The sequence below is a fragment of the Pogona vitticeps genome, chromosome 3 (assembly GCF_051106095.1).
Source record: "Pogona vitticeps strain Pit_001003342236 chromosome 3, PviZW2.1, whole genome shotgun sequence".
NCBI classification, from domain to species: Eukaryota; Metazoa; Chordata; class Lepidosauria; order Squamata; family Agamidae; genus Pogona; species Pogona vitticeps.
The window spans coordinates 84,953,660-84,980,463 of NC_135785.1; the positions used below are offsets into that span (position 1 = coordinate 84,953,660).

At 40.4% G+C, this 26,804-nt stretch overlaps 1 protein-coding gene across 1 annotated transcript; it reads right to left on the reverse strand.

Moving 5' to 3' along the window:
• Positions 1 to 363: 363 nt before the first annotated feature.
• On the reverse strand, positions 364 to 21,810 carry LOC110083123 (lipase member M). The gene is made up of 9 exons (XM_072995280.2): positions 18,672 to 21,810; positions 17,633 to 17,750; positions 16,635 to 16,833; positions 15,625 to 15,734; positions 15,025 to 15,161; positions 10,769 to 10,915; positions 7,264 to 7,335; positions 6,829 to 6,891; positions 364 to 4,737 (listed from the first exon to the last, which is right to left on the reverse strand). The coding sequence occupies exons 1-9, from the start codon at positions 18,774 to 18,776 to the stop codon at positions 4,486 to 4,488; spliced, it is 1,203 nt and encodes a 400-aa protein (XP_072851381.1). The 5' UTR covers positions 18,777 to 21,810; the 3' UTR covers positions 364 to 4,485.
• Between the last annotated feature and the right edge of the window lie 4,994 nt (positions 21,811 to 26,804).

Below are 26,804 nucleotides of genomic sequence, written 5' to 3' on the forward strand. Positions count from 1 at the left end.
GTCTCACCCCAAAACTTTTTCCCTCTGTGTCCTGCCCTCATGCTTTGTCATTCACCCCCCCCCTCTCTGCCTCGAGGCCATGAGCTTTCCTCCAGTGACATCAAGGACTCAACCCCCCCTTTCCCCCATTGACGCCTCTGCTCTTTCCAGGGCTTTATCTCTCTCACCCACACCCCACCTCAGATGGCTCAGTGTGGCGCAGGAAGGGAGGCAGCTAATTGCGCCCCCTCCCCCCGCTCGTTGCTGGTCACCTGGCCCCTCCTCCTTCATTCATCTCAGGCCAGCAAACGGTTCTAAGAACCAATAGTACATTTAGGAATCGGTTCTATAGAATAGGTGCGAACCTGCTGAATCCCACCTCTGGATGCATGTCCTCCTTCTTGGTGACATTGAAATGGCCACCCCTACCACTCAGTGAGTTTCCCTGGCTGAGCAGGGAAAGCAGAGGGTTTGAGTGGTAAATGTATATAACAAACCCACTATGATTTTTTTAAGTAAAATGATCCCGGGCGGGGGGGGGGCTCATTTTGTTAAAAGAGATGCAGACCACACATACTGATGAATGGCAGGAAGGATATGGCATGGCATGTTAGTTCTGAACAAACTTCAGAAGCGAGATCAAGTGCCAGCTGTGGACATTCTGAAAGCACTGTTCAGACTATTCTTCTGACATAACAGATTGTTAGCTAGCTAGATATTTCAACAAAACTACAGTGAGCTGTTCATTTTTCTTACTCTGTATATTCATTTTCAGTAAAGTGTAAAAAAATATAGGGTACAGAGCATGTCAAAGAGTTTACACTATTTATTTATTTGATTTATATCCCATCGTTACCAATGCTGTGTCCCAAGGTAGTTATCTAGTCACCGTCTTGCACAATATAGTGGGCAGTAGAGATGGACACTGCTGAACCAGTGGTTTATGCCGGTTTGTTTTTCAACTGAACAGGTATTCAGCCCCATCTCCTCCAACAAGCACCAACTTGGAGGCAGTACCTGGGGAGGCAGGGCAGGGAAGCACTGAACGCCTGTTCGGCCAAAAAATGAGACAAAGCAGAGGGAACTGGTACATTCACTGGTGGCAAAAGCACAAATGGGAGACTGAGTCTCAAAGATGTATAAAAATATTGGCAATGCAGATTTTATTATCTAAAAAACTCAGGCTCAATGCATTTCAGCGATGGCCTTCTTCAGGGACTAAGCAATAAATAAATAAATAAATAAATAAATAAATAAATAAATAAATAAATAAATAAATAAATAAATGAATGAATGAATGAATGAATGAATAAATAAATAAATAAATAAATAAATAAATAAATAAATAAATAAATAAATAAATAAATAAATAAATAAATAAATAAATAAATAAATAAATAAATAAAAGATTGGGACATTAGACCTGTAGTCCCCTTTTCAGCCACTTCACAGAACCTAGCTAGACAATAATAGATTTAATATTCTGGGTCATGGATATGGTTTCTGTTAAGTTTGAGAGGTCCTTATTGAGAAGGAGAATCGATTGGATATTGAGATGTAACGCTTTAATTTATGATAAATTGTTTTTAATGTCATATCACTGATTCTTGTATGTGCAATTTTTGGTCCTCGTGTTAATGTTTAGCTTGGAAGGGTGGAATGTAACATTGGCATCATTTGATATTTATCAGGCTAATCCCCCCCCCCGAAAAATGCCCCATATAAAAGAAGAAGACTTAAGCTTAATAAAAAGTTAGTCATCACATTTCTTTCATAATGTCTAATTCTTGAACAAACATTTTGAGTCATCTGCTTAAGGACAAGAAATAATAGTCGATACAGATATTTCTTCATACTTTGGACCAGCAGAAAAGCAAACTTTGATAATATTACTATTTCAACTGTTTTAGAAAAAGAGGTTGACAAGGGTAGGGCTAGAAAGAGAGAGAGAGTCAGAGTAGCACAGCAGGTATCCTGGTATCCTGCCATCTGAGACAGCTGCCTCATTCTGCCTAATGACAGGGCCAATTTCAAAGAAGCAATTCATTATGGTTCTTTTTTCTTAACAATCTTGCTGAAGTAGACAGGAGTACAATTCTGTACATGCATAAAAGCTTTAATGACATAACTATGTAGATTGTCAAAGAAAGGAAGGGACTCTTAACCTTTGAAACTTTCAAACTTTGAACATGATGTTTTGTCTCACATATGACAATTTCAAAACAGTTTCCTGAAAACCTTATCTGCAGTTGATCAGATTATTCTTGCATGTTATGACTGTAATCTAGAATTGCACCTCATGTGTACTTTGCTTAAAATATCACATTGACATTCTACTGATACCATTGTGATAACCTGCACACTTAGCTTTAAGTTTCAGCATTCTGATAAACATCTTTCCCTTACTTCTCAGGGAGGGGAAGGTACTTCCGAGTTTTGTTGAACAAATACAGTAGGATATTTGCATTCAAGTCTCAGTGCCAAGTGCCATCTTCAGGTGGTGTGATCCATGTTGGAGTTTTTGCAACCTTGCATGGGGCCTCTAGTAGGTGTGGATGAAAGGAACATTTCTAAGATGGGGTGCTTGTGGATCTATCTAGCAGTAACCAATTGTTCCATCTCTGCCTCTGTACTCAAAGAGAGCCCTGCCACTCGGCTCTGCTTCTTTTCCCTTTCTTTAGTATGTTGGAAGCAGTCAGTCAGTCTGTTGAAGCCTGTTGCTCAAAGCAGTCATGTTTTTAGCTTGCTGTTATGTGTTCACTGTAAGTAAATGAAACCTTTCATTTTTTGTACTACTAACGTCAGAGTGAATTATTGAGACTGTAAATGCCAGTTAATGAGAAAAAGGGGTGGTCTGCTCTAGAAAACTTGAAACTCTGCTGCTCTGAGAAAAAATGGGTGACCTCCTGTATATGATGAAGGTTCTACACTATTCAGAGAGCCTACAGACAGTGAGTAACCTTCTTGCTTCCCCACTAAGAGTGCACTGGCAGAGGATGTACACAGTCATCTTTTTAGAATTCTTTTTCCAATTATATAGTTAGTCCACCATTTTCCTCCTGCTTTAATATGAGAAGTGATTTTTGCTTTGCTTGCAAAGACAGGATAACTCTTAGGAGAAAGGAGGCAATACAAATTTGTGACCCATTTTGAGGATCAGTTCAGATTTTCTGGATCTGTCAGGCAAAAAGAAGTAGCAGGAGACAGGAGGTAGACAAGTTTCATAAACAAGAGGGCGATGAGCAGTCAATGAACAGTCTTTTACAACTTGATTGTCTCTTAATCGCCCATTCAATGTAAATCATCCACTTTGCATTGCAAGCTTGCAACAACATGCTTTTCCAGTTCTCCTCCAGAGCTTATGGGGATTGCAACTAAATTGAGAGGGAACATTGAAGTCTAGGTGAGATGAGGTGAAGGAAGATAACAAAGTCCCTGCTACACAAAAAGTCCTGGGGCTTCACTTTTGTAAGCCCTAGCACCACTAGACCATAGGGTAGGGAGCAGACTTGTGTTGGGTAAATAGGAGTATGTCACTTCTCATTCACACCAAGAAGTCAGTGGGCATAATAAATGGCAAATGATTCCTTGTACATCTTTTCTGAGCCCTCTGGCTACCAATTCATTTGACCTGGTACCCAAAAGGAGTGTTTTCCTCTTGGGAATGGGTGCTCCTCACTTAGGAGATTATGATGGACAGGGATTTGGACCAGGAAGGAAGTGAAAGTTAGTGATAAACTTGGATCCCAGGATTCTCCATACTAGCAGTATCTGTCAGCACCAAAGAAGCAGTGCCTTTTAATGTGGAAACAATTGTTCAGGGAAACAAATATTTTCTTTCTTTCTTTCTTTCTTTCTTTCTTTCTTTCTTTCTTTCTTTCTTTCTTTCTTTCTTTCTTTCTTTCTTTCTTTCTTTATTTATTTATTTATTTATTTATTTATTTATTTATTTATTTATTTCCTCCCTCCCTCCCTCCCTCCCTCCCTCCCTCCCTCCCTTCCTTCCTTCCTTCCTTCCTTCCTTCCTTCCTTCCTTCCTTCGGACTGTTCACAGCAATAGATAAAACACGAAATACTAAATAGTGATTATGGAAACATTAAAGCGTTACTAAAACAAGAACAAATGACACCAAGGACAATAATGCCTATGAATATGTCCCAGGCCCACTGTCATGAAAAATAAAACGTTTATTGTTGGATTGGTTCTTTATGTTATCTGTACCTTGCCTGCTGACACAATGAGTATAATCTCATAAAATGGCAGTTATGAAAAAAAATGAACCATGAGTACATGGATGAACTGCAAGGAAACATTCATTCAAATAAACTGATGTAGACATGAAACAAGCAGAATAAACTAAAATACTATATGCAATCTATATGCAGTCAAAGCACCTTTAAATTGTCATGAGGAATTAGTGATCTCTAAAAGCCCTGGTCACCCTAGGAAAGTTAATATTTATCTCCTACTCATGAGTAGAAATGAAACAATGCCAGTTACATCTGCTATTGAACAGTAATTAGCTCCAGATTCTTACTCATGAACTCAATGATTTTGCAATACATGCGTTTGGGGGCATTAAGACCCCAGATGAAATCCCAATGGTTCCACTCTGACAAATTCTGGTGGTATACTAAGTTAGTGACACGAGGAAGTAAGCTCTTCATATCTTCTGGATCGGCAATCAGGTCATTTCCACCCGACCATACAGCTGTTGGCACAACCATCTCTTCTACTTTATATGAAGGAATATGGCTCTAGAAAGCATAAGATTCAATCATAGTTTTCAAAACACGGTAGAATGTTATTGTTTAAAGCACCTTGTCCCATTTTAGACTAGTTGTGAGCTATCTACTGGCATAAGTGGTGCCTTTTAATCTTCATTCAAAATCACATTTTGTTAAAGAATTCACACAAAGCTAGAATCACAATCAGGTCTTTGATTTGTATTTCTGCATTGAGCACGGGGCTGGACTTGATGGCCTTATAGGCACCTTCCATCTTCACTGTTTTATGCTTCTATGATTACACTGGTACATGAAGTGTGTTGTATTAATTGTGTTCAAATTTTAGCCATTGGCCAGGTGCAGTTTTTGTTATGACAGGCGATAGCCATTAGAGATGAAAAACAGCTAGAACAGAAGTTTTGTCAACATATCTGTTGGACTTTGCCACTAGGCTAATTTCTGATCTAGACAACATAATGCACTGGAACAAAAAAAAAAAGGTTTCATGACTATTTTCAGCAAGCCATGATGCCAAGAAACAGACATTATATACAGTAGGACCCCTGTATCCATTGGGGATCAGTTACAAGCCGCCACCTCCCAGATATTTAAAAGTGTGAATTATAGCTAACACAGTCTGTTGGACCAAGGACTCCCCTGTACCAGTGATTTTTATCTCAATTGAGCTTTTATGAGAAAGAGCTGAGCTGATATTTTCTCTTGTTCCTGAGATGAAGACTGAAGACAACCATCTTTCTCTCCCCCCCCCCCCCGACACATATACGCACAATCTCAGTGGCCCTGCATGTTTTCTTCTTCAAAGACAATGAAGAATCTATTTCCTTGTTTGGCCAGGCGTGTTTAGGAAGGGGCTTTCTGGAGGGCTGGAAGGGCAGGAGGTGGAAAACCTCTCCCAACAAGCAGTTTGGCTTAGGTCAGCGCCCCTCCTCCTACCTCACCCGCCAGTTCAGCTCTGAGTTCTACAATGACGACATTGCTCTGAAGGGAAGCTGCCTCAAGCTGCTGGGAAACCAGGCAAAATGGCTACGGCATACCTATATAACATAATATTTGATTCCTTCTAATGTCCAGCCTGACAATTACAGGTTGAAAATCCATATCTGTAGTTTTTTCATTTAATATTTTTTAATATTTTCAGACTGTGGATAAGGGAATCAGCAGACATCGATACAGGGGTCCTACTGTATTCCAGTTTTCATTACGTTAGCCTTAAATTGGATTTTTCTGTGGATCTGGGAAATACATGAAGTGCACATTAAACCTGAATCCTAACCTAACCTCAGTCTCATCCCAAGCCCAGAAGTAGATGGGCAGTATAGCAAACAGCCCTGCCCTCACCTGCCCGTCACCACAGAACATTGACACGGGAGCCAATGAGTGAACGGAAGGTGGAGCCAGGGCAGAAGGGACGAGGATAAAAAGACTGGTGGATTGAGTCAGAGAGAGAAAGACTGTGTAGCTTGAAACTGACTGGAGAGTGAGTTAGAGATCTGTAAGAGCATAGATCAAAGTAGAGTGTTAAAAGAATTTTGAAGTTATATCCTATCTGATTCATGTATAAGTGATTGGCAACCTGTGATTTATCTTATGAATATTTATTGATTATTAACTTCCCTGATTAAATAAAAGAATTAAGTTTTGACAGCACACGACTTTCTACAGTATACTCAATTAATATTAAAGCAGTAATATCTGGTGGCAGCAAAGAAGAAAGAAGTGTGAGATCCTTGTGAAGGCCAGGGGAATAGGGTCTTCAGAGGAAATCGCAACAGGCAGCCTTCTTTAGTTACATTAGTTTTCATGAGGTCAGAAAATACCCCACAATGTATTCACTACATTGTTTTTTAAAACCCTAGTCAATGAAAGTTAAAGGAACAGGGGAAAATAAAAATACCCATGATGAAGCAACAAATTATTTTTAAGGAAAAAATGGATTAATCTGCTTGAATCTGTGGGATTTGATGTTTCTAGAGTTCAGATTTTTCCAAGCAGCATATGATAATTCTCCCATAGTCAATATATGTTCTCCATGCAGATTTCTTCTTAGTTTAAATGACCTTATACATATTCCACACACAACAAAAGATCATTCTCTCTTACCTGGTTGTATTTCACTGCATTTTCACTCCCATAGTCAAAATATCTGAATAATCCTGATTTTGTCTATTCAAAGAACGAAAAAAATGGCAACAGATATTATGTGATATATATTGGTGGTGCTCATGAAGCATACTCTATGTGAAGAATCCTTCTGAAATGAGTACCAATTGCAGAACATTTTAATTACATTTGCTTTGTTCTACGAATTTGGTGAGAAAAGTCTGCTTTGTGTTCACAGCCAAAATATGGCTTTAACCTCATTTTTTCACTCAGTTTATATAAACTGCTAATTCTCAGCTCCACATTGAACCACAATTCGCAGAATTCTGAGAAAAATGTTCTCAACTGTTGAAGGACATGTGGCCAATATACTTTTGCAAATGTATCCCTTGTAAGTACAATACTGTAACTGGCTTAAAATGTACAATTCTTTACCTGTTTCCAGTGCAAAAGGTTTTTAATTGACGTGCCGTCTGGAAAACGAGCTGCATATACATCCACTCGGCTCTGCAGGAAAAGTTTAAAATATAAGCAGGAAAAACTGGACTAGAACGAAATGATTCAGTGACTCTTTTCAGTATCTGTATTTGACAAACACTTAACATTACAGCAAGAAGAATTATTAGAAGTATGTTTTCAGTATATTTGCTCTGTTATAACGAACCAGAACTTGACCATGCTGACTTGCAGAACGGACACTTCTCCCTTCAAAGAACCCTCGGGTTAGGGCCTGGACTCCCATGTAGTTCAAAATCCCCGTATAACCCTTATGTCCCCCCCTAAAATGTAACTACAAAGTATAATCAGTTGGTTCACACATACAGACACTGAAACACCTTCCCTGCCCATGTCAGCCTCCTGGCATGTCCTAGCACGGTCCCCAGCCATCACATGCAGCCACCATGACAGGAGAGGGGCCCGGCTGGGCCACTGCCATCTGACTAGGGGCTACCACCAACATGGCCCAAGGTGAGCCCAAGACCCACTTCCTGGACATAAATAGCAGCACCATGTTTGTTTGTTTGTTTGTTTGTTTGTTTGTTTGTTTGTTTGTTTGTTTGTTTGTTTGTTTGTTTGTTTGTTTGTTTGTTTGTTTGTTAGGGAGAAATGTATAACCAAAACCGTGCTGCTCACATCTGTGCCATTCAAGGGAGACGTGTGACCCCAAAAGGTAACTTTTTCCATGCCCTGTCATTAACCCCATGTCTAAAATTAGGGTTGTTGTGAGAGCAGGAAAGGTTCTGCAGCCTCCTGGGATGCAACTCTGAAGGGACAAGGCATGTAACATAGGCTGAAGATGCTTTTACTTTTAGGATGGAAAATTTGCTGTTTCCTGTTTATTCTGTGGGAGCAAAACTCCCAGTCTTCAGCCTGAGATTTTAAAAAAATACATTATGTTAGAATTCTATCTGCCATTTTATTCCACAAATATGTTTGGAAGCAATGTGTTGGTTTTTGCATTAGTGATATGAAATAGAGTTATTTCTGGACCTCTAACAACGATAGCCACAATTTATTCAATGCTTCTTCAATGTTCCAGTAATGGGTTCTTCTCTGTTACTCCTCTGAGAAGCAGAAGAGACGGACAAGCCTTCTATTGACGTGCATTTTATTAAACAGTTGAAACAATGGGTTGAAATAGCACCACACTGTGGTGATATGGGGAACTGTGAAGGTAAGTTGTATCTGGAAAGATAGTGCAGGAGAAAAGGAAGCTAAGCATCGAATGATGGAATGATGGATTTGGGCATGCAACAGAGATTCCAGCATGTTCTGCTCTGACAGTGAGGGTTGGCATAACATTTGAAGTGTGGAAGAAGACATTGCAGCACATAATGACCATGCTGATAACACATTTTGATATGAGCATAAATTGTATCAGGATTCTGATCAAGTGAATAAGAATAGAAACTCATTAAGAGAAGTGAACAATTTACAGAGAATCTTGTGGTAACTTAAAGACTATTAAATTGAATCCAGCTATAAGCTTCAACTAGAGGAGACGGACTGAATCAGTGGGGTTTTTGTCAATGTGGACTTTGAATTAATGACATTAATTTGGGTTATAGTATTTTATTAGGCCCATGTTGCAAACAAATATTAACATGAATTGTGGCATGGGCTGCAATTTATTTCATCAGATACACAAATAGCTATCCAGTAATTTACAAGACAAAAGATGGGTGGTTTTTCATGATGCTTTTCAAATCTGTTCATGGTTCATTCTTTGCCTCATTTCAAGAAAATGAGTGAAAACAGAAAGTAAATTTCTTTGATCATTGCCCCTTTACATGGTCCATTAACAAAAGTTTCCCAGGATATATAGAATCCATTAAAAATATAAAATACAGGAGTGTTACAATGGAACAATGACTGAAGACAGAATTCAAGAATATAGAATCAAACTAAAATTTAGGATTAAGATGCAGAGATGCAGAAACTACAGATATAGCAACTGTTTCAACAAAAAGGATATCTTGACACTCCATCATGCTGCCAAAAACATCATCAACAATTGTGAATCTTTTGCTCTTCCACAAGTGTGAACGTGCCAGCACTTTTTTGTAGCAGCATCATTAGCAAAGCCCCTTCAAAAATCTCCAAACCTTCTATTTTGCTTCCCCCCCCCCCCAAAAGCATTTCACTTTTTGCTGAAAGTTTTTTTCAGGAATGCTGGCAACTCTTTGGGTCCAGGTCCCAAGCCCCAAATTCAAGTCCTTATTATTAAAAACAAGCCTTTTCCCCAGAAAAAAAAGGGGAGAGGGTGGGTGGTTTCTGAGTCACGAATCATAGAATCATAGAATAATTCATTTGGAAGGAGCATATAAGATCACCAGGTCCAATCTCTTGCTCATTGCAGGAATCTAAATCAAAGCAGATCTGACAAATGGCTGTCCAATTTTCTCTTGAATGCCTCCAGCATTGGAGCGCTCACCACCTCTTGCTATTTGAGAAGTGCTATCTTATCTCCCCTCAGTCATTTTTTCTCAAGGCTAAACACGCCCAGTGCTTTCAGTCTTTCCTCATAGGGCTGGTCATCCTTGTTGCCCTCCTCTGAACTTGCTCCATTTTTTTTTACCTCCTTCTTAAAGAGTGGTGTCTAGAAGTGGGCACAGCACTTAGATGACACCTAACCAGTGTTGAATAGAGCGGAACTAGTAACTCTTGGAATCTGGAGACTGTACTTCTGTTAATGCATCCCAAAATAGCATTTGCCTTTTTTTGCAGCCACATCAGACTGTTTGCTAAGATTCAGCTTTTGATCTACAATTCCGATATCCTTCTCACTCGTAGTATTACTGAGCCAAATATCCCCCATCTTGTAACTGTGCATTTGGATATTTTTCCCCTAGGTGTAGAATGTGGCACTTACCCCTGTTAAATTTTATTCTGTCGTTTCCAGCCCAGTTTTCAAACCTCTCAAGATCTTTTTAAATTTTGTTCGTGACTTCCAAGGTATTAGCTATCCCACCCAATTTTGTGTCATCTGCAAATCTAATAAAGTATTCCTTGCACTCCCTCATCCAAGTCATTAATAAAAATGTTGAAGAGCACTGGGCCCAGGACCTGAACCTTGTGGTATACTATCTGAGTACGATTCTGTAACTAACTGTATATTCACCTGACATTTTTTTCTATCCAGCCCATACTTTGTTAGGGTGCCAATGCCTTATTAGCGTGCGTGCGTGTGTGTGTAAACCTGACTTACATTTTTATTTATTTATGTGGCAAATGCAGAGAAATTCTTATAGTCTCACTACATGGGGAGAAAATGCAAGAGCAAGTCTTAAAATGTCTGAGAGAATAGTAAAGTCTTTTTCTGTTGATGAAAGAGCCCATCATCTAGATATCAGGAATGCTTCTTAAGAGGAGGGTTCCACACATTGGATACCACCTCCGAAAAGGCTCTCTACTACATCTAGCATAAATATATACATACCATATTTAGGTTGGTTGCGTTAAATCCACCAGAAGAGAAGATGTAGAATCCACATAACTGCTGCATGAATCTTTTACTGCACAACTTGGAGGCAAGGTCTTTCACAGGTTTCCTTGACAGGGGAAATTCTCTATAGGCAAATGAGGCCTATGGAAATATAAAAGATATTTCTTGCAATTAACTTTTTTAAAAATGGTGAGGCTAGTTTTATAAGCCTGTTTGATGTCCAGTTGCTATTGGTTAGATAGGAAGAAGATCTTATGATTTATTGCATCTACATCATGCATGAGACACTTCTAATGGATTGGAGTCTGCCTTTGAAGAGGCTCAGGAATGGATAGCTACAGCCTTTGCCTTCCTACTCACTTAAAAGTAAATGAAATGTTAAAAGTAGTAACCCTTTGTAATAATGCAGAGAGAGAGAGAGAGCATGAAAGGGAAAAATATTAGTATATCCTGGAGATGGGGACATTCATATTCATAAACAGCAGCCATGCTGGGAGATTTGTCCTTCCAACCCTGCCTGGAGTGGCTAGCCGAGCAGGTAGATGGCTACTTCTGTGATTGGCAAGAAGAACAAGAGGCTGGCGGTGTGGCGAAGCATGAGTGGGACGGGCCAGTTGCGATGGACGTACCCGTATTAGGCATACCTGGGACGGGGATATCTGTATTTGTAAACAAATATCCCCATCTCAAGTATACCCTTTATATTAATGCAGCTTAACTTGGAAAAAAGAGTGGGAACGTCTTCAAATCGCCCCACCCCTGTTTTACTAAAGCTCTTGGCTCTCCTCTAATTCCTTCTCTCCCACCCTATCATAACTACAAAAATAGCTCCAGTGTCCTCTCTCACGCACACACATGCATCTTGTGCCCTCTGCTAGCATCATTCTCTTTCAGTTTACAGTCATGCAGAAGAGTGGGCATCATGCTGCATCCAGGGAATATAAGACAAAAGAGTCTCTTCCCTATGTTCCTTGGGCTGTTGCTGCCAGGCTTCTCCATCTCCTACCTATGGCTGTTTCTGTATTTTGACTGTTACTGCCCCGGGGGGGGGGGGAACCACATATTAACAAAAATTATTAAATCTATTATAATTTGGGGTGTATGGTATGTTAAAATATAGGACCTCATTGTATTAAGTAACCATATGAATGACATTTGGCCCTTGACAGGCTAAACATTAACCTAATTAAAAATAATTCATTTATTACAAACTCTGATAACACTAAAGGGATGCCTCAGGAAAAAATTACATACCTTCTCCCACTACTTCCGTCAGTTAATTTCTGTTTACTATTCAAACTATATTTATTGACAGGTGGAGAAGAAAATACTGTACGCTTCTTTACAAGTGATGTTCCACAGCACCAATAGCGACACTCAGAACACCTACACTCCACGGCTATAGTTTAGGACAGTGGTTCTTAACCTTGGGTAACCCAGGTGTTCTTGGACTGCAAATCCCAGAAGCCCCAACCAGCATAGCTGGTGGTGAAGGCTTCTGGGAATTGCAGTCCAAGAACACCTGGGTTACCCAAGGTTAAGAATCACTGGTTTAGGACATTTAGGCACCACTGCAAGGTTATGGAATGCTTGGCCCTGTTTTGATCTACAACTCCCATCATCTCCACACTCTTTGACCAATGGTAAAGGACTGTGAGAACAATAAGCAGGTTAACCGTAGACTTAAGCATGGACAACAATATACTTGGTACATATTTTAACCGAAATGATCTCTTTTGCATATTCTGAAAGTATATGCAATCAGGACAAATTCTTTGGACTGCTCACCTCTCTAAATTTTGCAGTGCATCTCAAAATGTGCACATAACAATTTTTATATTAGGAAAGGCTGCCTACAAAAATGCATATACTAAGAAGTGCATATAGAATCATAGACTAATGAGAGTTGGAAGGGGTCTGTAAGGCCATCAGCTCTGAAGCCCTGCTCAATGTAAGAGTACAAATCAAAGGATATCTGCCAGGCGGTTGTCTAAATTTCTCTTGAATGCCACCAGTATTGAAGCACTCATCATCTCTTGAGGTAACTGGCCCCATTGCCATGCTGCTCTAACAGTTAGGAAGTTTTTCCTGATAGTCAGGAATCTGAAATCTGGCTTCGTATGACTTGAGCCAACTGTTGCGTGTCCTGCATTCTGGGATGATCTAGAAGAGATCCCGCCCCTCCTCTATATGACAGCCTTTCAAGTATTTAAAAAATGCTATCATATCTCCCCCCCCCCCCAGTCTTCTTTTCTCAAGACGAAACACGCCCAGTTCTTTCAATCTTTTTTATAAGACTTGATTTCCACCCCCCTGATCATCCTTGTTGCCCTCCTCTGAACAATCTGTCAGCAGCATCCTTCTTGACGTGTGGTGTCCAGAACTAGACACAGAACTCAAGACGAGGACTTACCAGTTCTGAGTAGAGAGAACTAGTACCTCACAGGATTTGGAAACTATACTTCTGTTATTGCATTCTAAAATATCATTTGTCTTTTTTTGTAGCCACATCAAACTGTTGGCACGTATTCAGCTTGTGATCTCCAATGACTCCCAGATCGTTATTGCTCATAGCATTGCTGAGCCAGGTATCCCCCATCTTGTAACTGTGTGTTTGGTTTCCTTTTCCTGGGTGCAGTACTTTGCACTTATCTCTGCTGAATTTCATTCTGTTGTTTTCAGTCCAGTGCTCAAGCCTATCCAGATCAGTTTGACTCTGGTTTCTGTCTTCCAGCCATTCCACCCAATTTTGTGTCATCTGCAAATTTGATTAGCATTCTTTACATCCCCTGATCCAAGTTATTAATTAAAAGCTTGAAGAGCCCAGGACTGTGTCCTGGGATACCCTGCTTGTTACTTCCTCCCAGTCTGAGAAGGAGCCATGAATCATCACTCAATCATCTGAGTACAATTCTGTAGCTAACTGTGTATCTACCTGACTGTTGTTCTATCCATCCCACAACTAGTTAGCTTCCTAATCAAAATATCATGGGGCCCTTTATCAAAAGTTTTGCTGACATCAAGGTATATGTCTACAGCACTCCATCTCTCTATCAGGGAGATTATCTGATCAAAAAACGAGATCAAATTAGTCTGGCAAGATTTGTTCTTGACAAATCCATGTTGACTTCTAATTATTCCTGCATTGTTTTCTAGATCCTTGCATGATGACTGCTTTATACAAAGAAATGCATAAAACATTATTCTTGGGGAGGAATTACATTAAGGTTTTTTTTTGTTCCCTGTTGTGAACTAATGTGGAAATTGGAGATAACAAATTTAACAAATTGGACATAACAAATTTACACATGAATACATGTCCTGCTGATCTGAGCTAGAAATGAACTGATTTTTATAGCCCTACCTGGGCTTATGCAAATTTGAGGTTCAAGGATAACAGAGACAAGCCAGTTCATGCTTTCTCTTGTGAATATTTTCCCTAATGGAGAATAAATAATTGGAAATAAAGAAATTTTGCAACAATTGTGTACAACATTTGAACAATAATTTCTGCTTGTAGAACTGAACGTGATAGAAAAAGTGTCCTCTAAAATGTCTATATATCTGGATGTTTTTCTCTTTAGGTGATTTGTGTTTCTTTTTGCTCTCATGTCTACAAACCACCCTCTGATGCTGCAAACGCCTTTGCTCATTCAGTCAGTTTTTAAGTGCTTTCCTTAGGTTCAATTTGCACAAATACATTTACATTATCAAATCTACGTACTGTATGGATAGTATGCTCATAATGACAGTCTGTTATGTTTTTCTTTATGCCATATGGTCATCTAGATCAGTGGTCCCCAGCCTTTTCCAAACTGTGGACTATGGGAGGAGGTCCGTGCGTGGTGCGCAGGGCATCCCCTGTGCTTGCGGATGGGCATGGCATACTCACAGGTGAGCATGGTGAGCTTTTACCCATGCGTGGGTGAGCTGGGCACACTCGTAGGTGGGTGTGGTGCACTCACGCACATGCACAGGTAAGCGGGACATGCTTGTGGGTGAGTGGGGTGTGGGCACGCTGTGTGTGCATGTGGGCATGGGTGGGGGGAGTGTGTGCAGGGGGGGAATCTGTCTCCGTGGCCCGGTCCTGCAAAGGCCACAGATCGGCACTGGGCTGCGGACCAGAGGTTAGGGACCCCAGATCTAGATGACAGTGATACCTTCATTAGTATTAGCCAATGAAATTGAAAATTTGGCTCCTTGTTGCCTTATATTTATAAAAGTAAAAATAGCAAACAATGTGTCAGTACCTTCACTGGGTAATCAAAATGTGTGAGTAGCTTCGTGACAGGGCTTGTGGTATGCGTTATGGTAATCACAGGAGCCAAAGCAAAAAACATTTTGATTTTCCGAGACAGCTCTGGCATAGCTGAAAATGCGATGAATCCTAGAAAAGAAAGTGAAACACAATGCACACATAGAATGTGTCATTACTGCGTTAAGGATGTGCCTAGGCTGCACTTATAAACCTATAGCTGCTGCAGGGAAATTGAAGAGATTGGAAAAGCTATTTATTTGGACTACGGCTCCCAGATTCTCATAGCCAGGGTTGGTAATGTCCATATCAGGCCAAGTCCAGCTCCCTGCAAAGAGCAATGGGATGAGTGGCTTGAAGTTGGATTGAGATCCTAACCCCAGACCAGGGCTGGCCTTATCATGAGGTAGAGTGAGGCACGTCCCTGTACATTTGCCTAAACAATGTTGCTACCTTTGAAGGAGGAATGCCATTTGCTGCTGTGCCTTGGATAGCAAGGTTTCTTAGATCACCAACCCTGACTTTGTAAACATACAAAACCTTTGGGAAGGGGTAGGGAAGAGATGAGACAGAGTATTTTTCCATTTTAGCTTACCAATAGCGCATCCTTGAGAATAGCCAATGTAATACAGTTGCTCCTGTCCAGTTCTTTTCAAAATAAAGTTTATCATCGCTGGAAGATCATACATGGCCATTTCATGAAAACTGAAATTAAACAAATATTACATAAAACATCTGGTCAGCTTTTGTTTTTGAATGAATTATTGAAGCCTATGCCTCTGTTCTTCCCAGACTTTTCTCTTCCAGTTGTCATCTGGTCGGTTTTGTTTGAAATTAAAACAGCAGAAGCTCTTTTCTCACATTAATTGCATGATAGGGCATCACCACATATCAACAAGAACTATGGAGCATATAGACCAAAATGTAGATGGTGACTGCATGTAGACAGGAATTGCCACTTGCTGAAGGTCATGTGGCTTTTTCTCCTTGCTCTTCACATCCATGCATTAGAAAATGCTGTGGTCCACACTTTCTGGAAGCCACATCATTCAGGGACCCAGAATATATGCAAAGTCAACACACATAGGCTTTCACTTTTAATCTGGAAACATTGTTGATAGATGGTACATTAAATAAATGAATAAATAATGAATACAAAATAGAATTCTCTGTAAAATAATTGTATTTATGCTTCTGTAATTTCACAGTGGCTTATGGCATATAAATGCCTGGTGCACAATGAGGCCTTGCCAGTAAAACCCATTATGGTACTGGGCCTATTACCCTGTCTCAGTGATCAAAATCTTACTCAAAATATATAAATTTTTCCTACCAGTCACTCTGCTCCAAAGCAACATTTTGAGTAAGATTTTGATCACTGAGACAGGGTAATATATAATTTTCCTACCAGTCACTCTATATACTATATATATTTATATGGTAATATAAATTTATCACAGGATGTTAAGAATTTCGAAGCTACTAAGATGCTCTTTATTTCCTCGACTCTACTTCGTGATATCACTTGAAACATGGACCAATAGGTCTACAAAGTTAAAGTGAACAATAATGCAGCCAACTGGTATTTCTTTTAATTAAAGCTACCTGAAATCCCAGTAATCCTCTTGGTCAGCTGACAAATTCTGATGCCTCCGAGACCAGCTGGTTCCTCTGTTGTTACCCAGCCAGACATCATAGCCAGTATCCGCTAATATGAAACCAAGGCTGTTGTTGGCCATATTTTCAACCCAGAAGCTAGCTTCTCCAAACAGTCCGTGCTGGAGAAGGACAACAGGCTTTGGACCTTTTGGAAGGAAGGAAGGAAGGAAGGAAGGAAGGAAGGAAGGAAGGAAGGAAGGAAGACTTTAAATCCATTTTTGTTCCATCATAGGGAAATCATTTCTGATGAACTTCTCATACATTCATTTCAAAACATTTTTCATATTTCAGTACATGGTGTTAGCCTCTTTGTTGTGAAATCATCATGATTGTAGAATTATAGTCTATATTATGTAATAAATAATCCAGCTCCATGTACCTGGACGTGGAGGCGCTGTGGGTTAAACCGCAGAAGCCTCTGTGCTGCAGGGTCAGAAGACCAGCAGTTGTAAGATCAAAACTACGCAACAGAGTGAGCTCCCGTTGCTTGTCCCAGCTCCTCGCCAACCTAGCAGTTCGAAAGCATGTAAATGCGAGTAGATTGATAGGTACCACCTCTGTGGGAAGGTAACGGTGTTCCGTGTCTAGTAGCGCTGGCCATGTGATCACAGAAACTGTCTCTGGACAAACACTGGTTCTATGGCTATGAAATGGGGATGAGCGCTGCGCCTTGAGTTGGACACAACTGGACTAAATGTCAAGGGGAACCTTTACCTTTACCTTACCATGTACCTGAAATATGCCTCCATGTATTTGAAGCAACTTCCTAATGTTGGCAATAAGGTTCATATAATAACCTTTGTGATGCGGTTGCTTCTGAACTGGCATCTTATTTTTGCAAGTATAAATTGTTAGCATACAATTCTGTTCTTGGATGGCCGTTAAAGCTTTTAGGCTAATATTTTCTTTCCATTTGGGCTGAAACAAATATCACGTAACAGTACCTCTAACTGCAAGATTTTTTCTCCCGCCGGGAATTCTGTTTATTGTTAAATAATAACCATCCTCTGTCAAGACTTCATACTCTTCACTGGGGTATCCTCTGTAACAAATCACCTGACTCTAAGAGAAGAGAAAAAGTCCTGAGATGGTTTCATTGAGAACGCTTTCAACCAGAGAAATGACATTCAAGCAGCAGATCTTGTCTTCTCAATTCTTTCTGATACACTCCTTCTCAGTACTCGTATGGGACAGGAAAAGATGTGGTACTTACAAAACATCAGAATTTCCAGTGACACCTGGGGCATTTGATTTGAATTTTTCCAAATCCCTGCTTCCAAGAAAAAGATTAGGATTAAGGTGTAATTATCCTTCAAATGTTCTAGTTCTTGTAATTTTGCGATGTGGTGGTGGGAGAGTGCCAAGATAAATATAAAATGCATGTTTTAGGGGAAAAATATATTTAGAATTGCACACATGCCAGAAAAATATATCCACAGGCTGATCCTGTTGATAAATTCAAGCGTTTGGTTCATTTCTATTCATACTAAATCTTAGAGAGGTATTTCCTTTTTCTCTCTTACAAACTGTGATATGCCTTGAAAGAAAAGCATCTCTCCACTTCGTATTTGTCAGGACGTCTATTTACATTCTCCCACTTCCCTGTTCGTAATTTTTAAAATTTTTATTTTATTTATTTAAAATATATCTTACCCCACCTTGCTCCTTAAATAGGAGCTTGCATCGGTAAAAGACAGCTTTACATCAGCAAAAGATAGTATTTTAAAGCTAACAACTATGAGTATACAATTACTAAAAAGGATCACACAAATATCATATTTAAAAAATATAAGCAGCAGCAAAACACATTCAAAGCAGTAAGGTACAACAAAGTCCATTTAACAACTCAACTCAGGCAGCCGATCACTGAGATCTTGACGAGAACAGGAAGAGTGTATGTTGCTCTCACAGACATACATTCCAGACTCAATATAGATCCTGTTCTACTCCATCATTTATAAAAATATTTACTATTAAACTTACAACATTCATATGGACTTCAGGATTCACATCTCTTTTCCTCCTGGCTAATTCTTCTGAGCCTCCAGCTGCTTGTATTAGGCTTATGATTCCAATAAGCCACCACATTTTCTGTTGGGAAGGGAAGTAGCAAAACAAAACAAAACAAACACATATCAATAATTGCAACAACAATATAAATATACTTGGAATTGAATCCTCTCTGACTGAAACTTTGGATGTACTGATAATTGTGTAGAATCATACATATCCTGTGGCAATGCTAAGCTGGCGTGATATTCTGGGAGTTGTAGCCCAAAAGAATAAGTTTTCACCTTTCTGCAACTAAGTTATGGATGGCAGTTACCAAGTAAGGTTGCTTTAGGAAAGGCTGAGGCTGGAGCATGAAATGGAGTTGTAAAAAAGGACACCTTATCGCTAGGGTAACCTAGAAATCCAAGGACAACATACTTTCAAGGAGTTCTCCCAAACTGTATGGGGAGCACACTCGTTCCAGAATAATTCCACATCCAAACTTTTTAACAATCACTGGCTTTATTAAGCCCATTATTGAACTCAAGGTAATGTTCAGGGTATGAATTTCTTTCTGTTTACCTGAAGGCAATTGTTGAACATATCAATAGCTTCCTTTGTATTTATTAGATAATAAGGAGCTAGAAAGCTGACTGCTACCAGTGTACTGGTGTTATCTCACCTCAGCAGTTGCTCTCTCTTGTAATATCTTCCAGATGAAATGGCTGCTCTACCACAAATTTCCCTGTACCTATTCACCTGGCAGTGTTCATTCCCTAAGAGAACTTACAGTTTTCCTCTGAGAAATATCACCATTATTTTTAAAATCATAATTTAAAGGAACATAGGATCATAACCCATGGCTTTATAGGTCAGCAATTTTGCAGATATAATCTCACCCTAAGGGGATCTTGTACCTAAACGTTTCACCCAATTCTGACCAAGGGGAGAGAAATACTATAGTTGTTTTCAGTTTTTCAGGAAGAGATAATGGGAGACACACATTTTTGAGCTTCCAAACTTCAAGCTGAATGTGGGATTCAACTCAGGAGGATTTGACCCAAATCAGTCTGAGGCAAAGTTGATCAGTTTTGGAAGCACTGGATCAGGGGCTGAACTAAATCTTTTGGTTACTGCATATCCATGTGGAACATAATATTTAGAAATTATTTAGCAAATGCTATGCTATATTTAACACCCATCAGCCCTATAGCAACCATATTTTAAATCCCTGCATTGTAGTCTTCATAGTTAATTAAAATTATGTAATCATAACTCTTCTTTCCTTGATTTTGGTGAACTCAAGTGAAAGAAGCTAGGGTTATTTTCATGTTCACTTTTACTATTTGTGTGTAATGTAAACTTTAACCTGGCAATTCTAAGCACGTCTACTCAGAAGTACAGTGGAATCCCATAGGGTTTACTTCCCTGTACATTTGTGTAGAATTGTACCCATATCATGCATTCAAAGAAAGAAAGAAAAAGTGGGGCATGCTAAGGTCTACTGTGCATTGCCCCATTATCTTTTGAACTCCTTACCTTTCATATTCATTTAATTGTTTCCTTTAAGTATATTAAAGCATGTCGAAATAGAAAACATTTTATTCCTTCCTTAATGCTGCTTAAGAAGTGTCCTTAGCTATCAATGGTTTCAACACAGAAGCAAATATATGAACAAGAAATTAAATAAATATCAGAAATGTAAGGAGGTAACAGATCTAAACGAGTCAGCAAAAAAAGTAAACACATTACCATGCAAAGTCCTCTTGCTGTGTTTAGAAGGGAGCAGGATTTCAAAATGATGCCTCTTTATACAACATCACTACAGTATAACCTATTGCCCGAGAGTCTTCTCATGTTTCTGGGTAGCTAATTCTTTATTGTTTGTTCTCTTTATTAATTTAAAAACCTGTGCAACACAGCAGTGCTGCTGATGGTTGCTTCTTAAAGTGCATGTGAGAAACACTGTAAAATACTTCGTTAGTTCTACTGGGAACACCCAGTTATTAATACTGTAATTAAATTAGATGTTAAGGAGATATGTGTTACAGCAATGTTAACTGTAATCTGTCTTACAAAGTGACATGTTACCTTTCATCTAACAGGCCATTAGCACTACCAGGAATTCATTGACAAGACTATTTTGGTGCCACATCATTCCAAGAAGTAGTGAGCCATTAGTGGAATGAACTTGGAATTTTGTCTACATTGAGAAGAACATGATTCATATCTGCATTTTCTAAAAGAGTCAGGAATGTTATGGGGAACCCATGCGCTTGTATTTAAGGCCTGTATGGATGCTGAAAATGGGTGCACCAGAAATGGGGAAATTATCTTTTTTTAATTACAGATCCCAGAAACAGACAGTCAACACAGCAGTGGTTGTGCTGGCTGTTTTCATTTGCAAAGTTGTAATTCACAAAGGAATTTCCTCAATTGCTGGAGAACACTTATGGTTCTTCAGCGTGGTCTTCTGTGAATGCACACAAAAAGGGTTAAATCAGCGCCAGCTTTGGTCCTCTCGGAATGTTCTCGAGCTTAAGAGAAAAAAAACAAAGTTTAAGAATACCTACATTGCGCATGCTCCACCCGCCACCGCCTCAGTTCCATTTCTCCGCTAAGCGGTTTGGAACCTCTCGTTCGCGCTCCTCTATTTTTTGCTATTTTCTCTCTCTAAATATCTGGATATTTCACGGTTTTGACTTTGCCTGGACTGACTATTCTGATCTCTCCTGCCCTGACGCGGTTTTTCATCTTCCGTTTTTCTCTAACTCCTTGCCCATCGGACTTGGCTTATATCGGACTCTTTTCCCGCCCCTTTTTCTGGCTATTACAGTCAGACTCCAGGGCTCCTTTATCTTATGTCCCCTTCAGGCCCCTTCAGCCGTTGCGTGGACTGTGATAGGAAGCTCCCCTTCCACAACAGACACGACCACTGTCTTTTCTGTCTGGGGGAGGCTCACTTAACTCAAACCTGCAAGCATTGTAAAGCTTTCACCAAGGCAGCACTTAAGGCTAGAAAACAGAGACTGAAATATCGTTTGTGGGATCTCACCCTGTCATCTTCTAAGCCTGCCTCTATGGAGTTGCCTTCAACTTCAGGCACCCCCCGTCCTGAGGGTGATTCATCTCCCATCCTACCTGCTGATAAACTGGCAGAAAAGTCTAAGAAAAAGGTTGCTACTAAAAAGACCGCAACTCAGAAATCCGCTTTGGCGCCGAAACCTGGAAAATAGCCAAAGAACAAGCCTGCTACAAAAGGCAAAGAGAGCTTCAAACAATTGCCACCATTATCTGTCTCTGTTCCCTCTCCGATTTTGGAAGATTCCTCGAGGGACAGAGATTCCCTGTTGGAGGTACCTCAATCGCTACCTCCTCAACAGGCTGAGTCAACTTTGCTGCCTGCTGTCTCTTCTCCGATGCCGAGCCAACTAGTCAGCGCTACTGCAGGCTTAACCTCTGCTCCTCATAGCCCTGTTTCTGCAGGATGAGTGTCTGTAACCCGGTCCATTTCATCTGCCACTTCGAGGATGAAATCTCCACCTTGTAAGCCTACAAAACACAAGAGGCAATCGAAGGATTGACATCATTCTCCGCGTCGACAGGTGATTGTCCATCGTCGACATTCTCGACGTTGACGGGACACTTCTTCTGATGAAGACTCAGATGATTCCAAGCCCCGTCGGAAGAGACGCCGCCATCGACGTTGTAGGGATTACTCCACTTCCAAGTCATCCACTTCAACGGACCGACGTAGACGCCGAAAGAAGGCCAAATATGTTTATGTCTCCTTCAACCCCGACGCCTCCAAAGAAGCATCGGCATCGAAAGACCTTCAATGTCGAACTGCCCCTACCTAGGGCTCCCACCATTCCACAGCCTAGGATGCCTATTCCTATGCCTTCGACGTCGACTATCCAACCTACACAGCAAACAACATCGTCTACACACGATGTCGACTGCAGGCCACCTAAACGTCCTCGCTTAGAGGTCTCTGATGATGATGCCCCCTTTTCTTCACAGCCTTCCAATTCTGAGGAAGGGGTTCCTGACCAACCTCAAAAAGGGAATTTGCCGGAAGGTGAAGTAGTTGAATCTGACACAGCAGATCCGCATGCTTCTTCCCCATCGGAGGATTTCTCCTCCTACATGCAAATGCTCTCAAAATTAGCTAAAACATTAAAGTTGGATGTGGACCAGCCTGCCCCCCTACAGAAGGCCTAATTTTTGGGGACATTAACCAAGAACGTTCTCCGCCTCCTAGTCTATCCTTTCTCCCTGCGCTATAGGAGATTATAAAGGAAATGTGGGATCAACCTTCTTCAACCCCTCCGATTTCTAGACCTTTACAGAGTACATGGTACTGATACTAAATTCCTGCTCAAGCATCCTATCCCTAATTCCTTGATTGTGAAGACCAGTTGCATGAGACCTACCGAAAAGTTGCATGTCACCCCTACAAACAAGGAGGGGGAAAAGTTGGAAGTATTGGGCAGAAAGATTTATTCCCTCATATGCTTCCTTCTGAGAGTTACTAACCATCAGACAGCCTTAAGGGCTTACCAGAAGCAACTATGGTTAAGAATTTTACCTGGTCTCAAAATGCTGCCTGAAGACGTCCGGCAGACCTTCATGAACACATATGAGGAAGCCCAGATGTTGTCCAAGCATCAACGTCTGTTCACACGACGTGCAGTAGAGGAGCTTCTAGGATGCAAGTTTCTGCAGTTTCACTTCGAAGACATGCCTGGTTGAGGTCTGCGAACATTCTTGAAGATGTCAAAGCTAAGGTGGAGAACTTACCCTTTGATGCCTCGGGCCTTTTCAATGAAAAGACAGACAGCCACCTAGAAGACCTGCATAAGGCAAAGAAGACTGCTAAGTCTTATTACATCCAACCACAATCTAGATACAAGTACCAGTGGAGGAAACCTTATTGTCAATATTACCAGCCCTCCCAACAATATAAATAGTACAAAACAGCTTCTCAACAAGCACCTTCTACTGCCACGTCTTCGACTTCCACTTACCGTCCACACCAAACTCAGCAACGGCAGTCATACAAACCTCCTGCCAAGAAGTCTAAGCGTTATCTTTGACTTCGCCACTATGGTTCCCAATTCACCTCCTACCACAAGATTACAATCCTATCTTCAAAATTGGCGCAACATTACAAAAGATTCCTGGGTTTTAAACATTGTACAGTCAGGATACCTTCTGGAGTTTACAGAATATCCTCCTCTAGGGCAGGTGGAATTTACATCTTACGATCCTGCCCTAGAAGAAGAAGTTCTCTCTTCACTTCGGAAAAGAGCCATTCAAAGGGTGCCCAAGAGGGACATAGCAAACGGTTTCTATTCAAGATATTTCGCTGTTTTCAAAAAAGACGGAGGCATAAGACCTATTCTGGATTTAAGGTTATTAAACACTTACCTTTGCCCACGATGCTTTCGCATGGTGACACTGGAATCCATAATCCACCTATTGGACAAAAACAATTGGTTTGTAGTGATAGATCTGAAAGACGCTTATTTTCACGTCACCATTCACCCCACTCATCGCAAGTTCCTCAGGTTCATCTTTCAAGACAAAATTTATCAGTTTGTGGCCCTCCCATTTGGACTCTCAACAGTCCCAAGAACTTTCACAAAATGTATGGCCCCAGTTGCAGCGTACCTGCGCTTGAACGGGATTCAGGTATACCCTTATATAGACGATTGGTTAGTGGTGTCTCCCTCCAGGCGTCGGGCCCTGAAAGACACAAAATTCATATTACATGTTCTGAACAGTCTAGGACTCACAGTGAATCGCAAGAAATCAAAACTTTTACCCTCACAAATTGTGCAATATATCGGTGCCACGATAGATGCTACCAAGGCTCGCATCTTTCTTCCAATAGAACGGATACGAAAAATACACAAGGCCATCAAGAGCACGTGTACCAGCAAGGCATGTGCAACATCTCCTAGGCCTGATGGCATCCACAACGCTGGGTCTGGCTCATGCCCGTCTCAAACTCAGATCCCTTCAGAGTTGGTTCCTGTCCTTGTTCAATCCCCTCACAGACCATCAAGAGAAGCATCTCACAGTAACCACAGAACAGGCACTTCAACTACAATGGTGGAAGTTTACTCCGCATCTGCGAGACGGGTGACCCTTTCAGCCTCTTCGACTAACTGTGCAGGTTACCATCGATGCAAGTCCCGATGCATTTAACCCTTTTTGTGTGAATTCACAGAATGACCACTTGAAGAACCATGGTTACAGATAAGTAACCCATCTTTATGGAAGCTCCAGTTGTTGGGTGAGCAGCACCCATTCCCTGTAGTTTTAACAACCAAAACCTAAGAACTGGGCTTGTTCCCTTGTGATATCATAGACAACAACACTAATGTAGTGCGGGATGGTGATAAACAGCATGGAGACACTGTGATGACTTTAGGGACCAGGGAAACAGTGTGACCAAGGGACTTCCTCCCAAAGCCTGAGGAAAGAGATTTGCCGCTTGAAAGCTCCAAGACACAATGGGAAACAAGTCTTTGACTAACAGGGGTAAAGCTCCTATAGTTTTCTAAGCAAATGTGGGAGAAGAATAAAACTGGATCTACTGGAAGATATCTGGATATTCAGCAGTATGTCAGATGAATCCCTCAAATTAAATTAGACATGCCAATTCAGCAGCATCCCAATTCAACAAGATTTGAGAATGAAAGCCTGTGGCCTATAGAATGGGACACAAAAACGGATCTCAGAACAAAATCCAAGACCTGCTACACTGAACTCATTGTAAATAGTCAACAATGTATGACTTAATGATGTCCACTTTAAAAATTTTTATTTTGATTTATTTTGTTTCCTGCCTGCACCATTAGCTTTTAACGGAATAATTAGTTCAACAGCAAAGTTTTTTCAATCTCCCCGCACACTAGGCGTTTGCTGTTAAATGTTTTTCTGCTTGGATTTCTGCATAACGTAATATATTAATGTTACATTTTTGGACATAGCATTGGTTAAGGCACAAATGTATACATTCAAAATGAAATTATTCTTATAGTTTCCATAAACTCAGTGAAGTGTATGTTAACTACGTGTCTGTGCTCACCTCTGGCTGCCACTGTCACATGGTGGCAGCAACCACATGTGCGGAAAGAAATGCACATGTGAGCGTGCGTGGCCCAACACTTTAGTTACTCCATCATTATAGAGATAAGGAGTCTTTTTCCATGTTAAGGACACACCCTCCAAAGTTTGACATTTTAAATGTAGGTATAGGCTCTGTGTGCGCCTGACCCTTCCCACACAAGCGTCCCTGCATTGTCTTCTGTCTTCTTCCTCCTTCGGGTTTCTCCATTCCATTCGTTCTGCAATAACCTGGCATGTGTTTAATTGTGAGTGTAGGTGTTTTAATTAACCAACAAGACCAGCGTATAATTTTTTTAAACCATGATAATGTTTAACATCACAATATGTATTGTTCTACTTGCCTGGGAACATTTCAGCAACTCCGTTGTACCCCCTCAAGGAACTGTTTGCAACGCTTTTCCCGTATGTTGTGTCGACAGGTGGCCATATCAAAACCCATGACTTCTTCTGTCACCTCTATTTCAATTATATGACTGATTCTTCTGAACGACAACAAGAAGAATAAGAACTTCACATTTACCACCCAATCCTTCCTCACTTCATAAATGTCTATTTTCTCTCTCTCCCCACCCCGGTATTTATTTATTTAGCTGCATTTGTAGGCTACCTCTCTCACAGTAAGGGACCCAAAGTGGCAATTCTTTAAAAACATTTGTGATTATTCCCATTCTCTTTATGATATTACTGTCATTTTTGTGAAGAAGAAAAACAGAATACATAAAATGGTGTAGACTGTAAATAATGTATACAGATATGCATACAATCAAACAATTCATATCAGATAGTGTCCCTGTTAATGAATATGTCTGAGAAACATCCAAAACATTAAAAAAAACCTGCAGAATTAAACATGTTGATTGTGATTTTTCAGAGGAGTCAGAAGGGAAGATGTAGCTTTGGGATGTATTTTAATCATGCTATGGGTGCACATCTTTGCTTATTTTGTACTCACAGGGGAGGGTGAACAATTCATTAATGAAA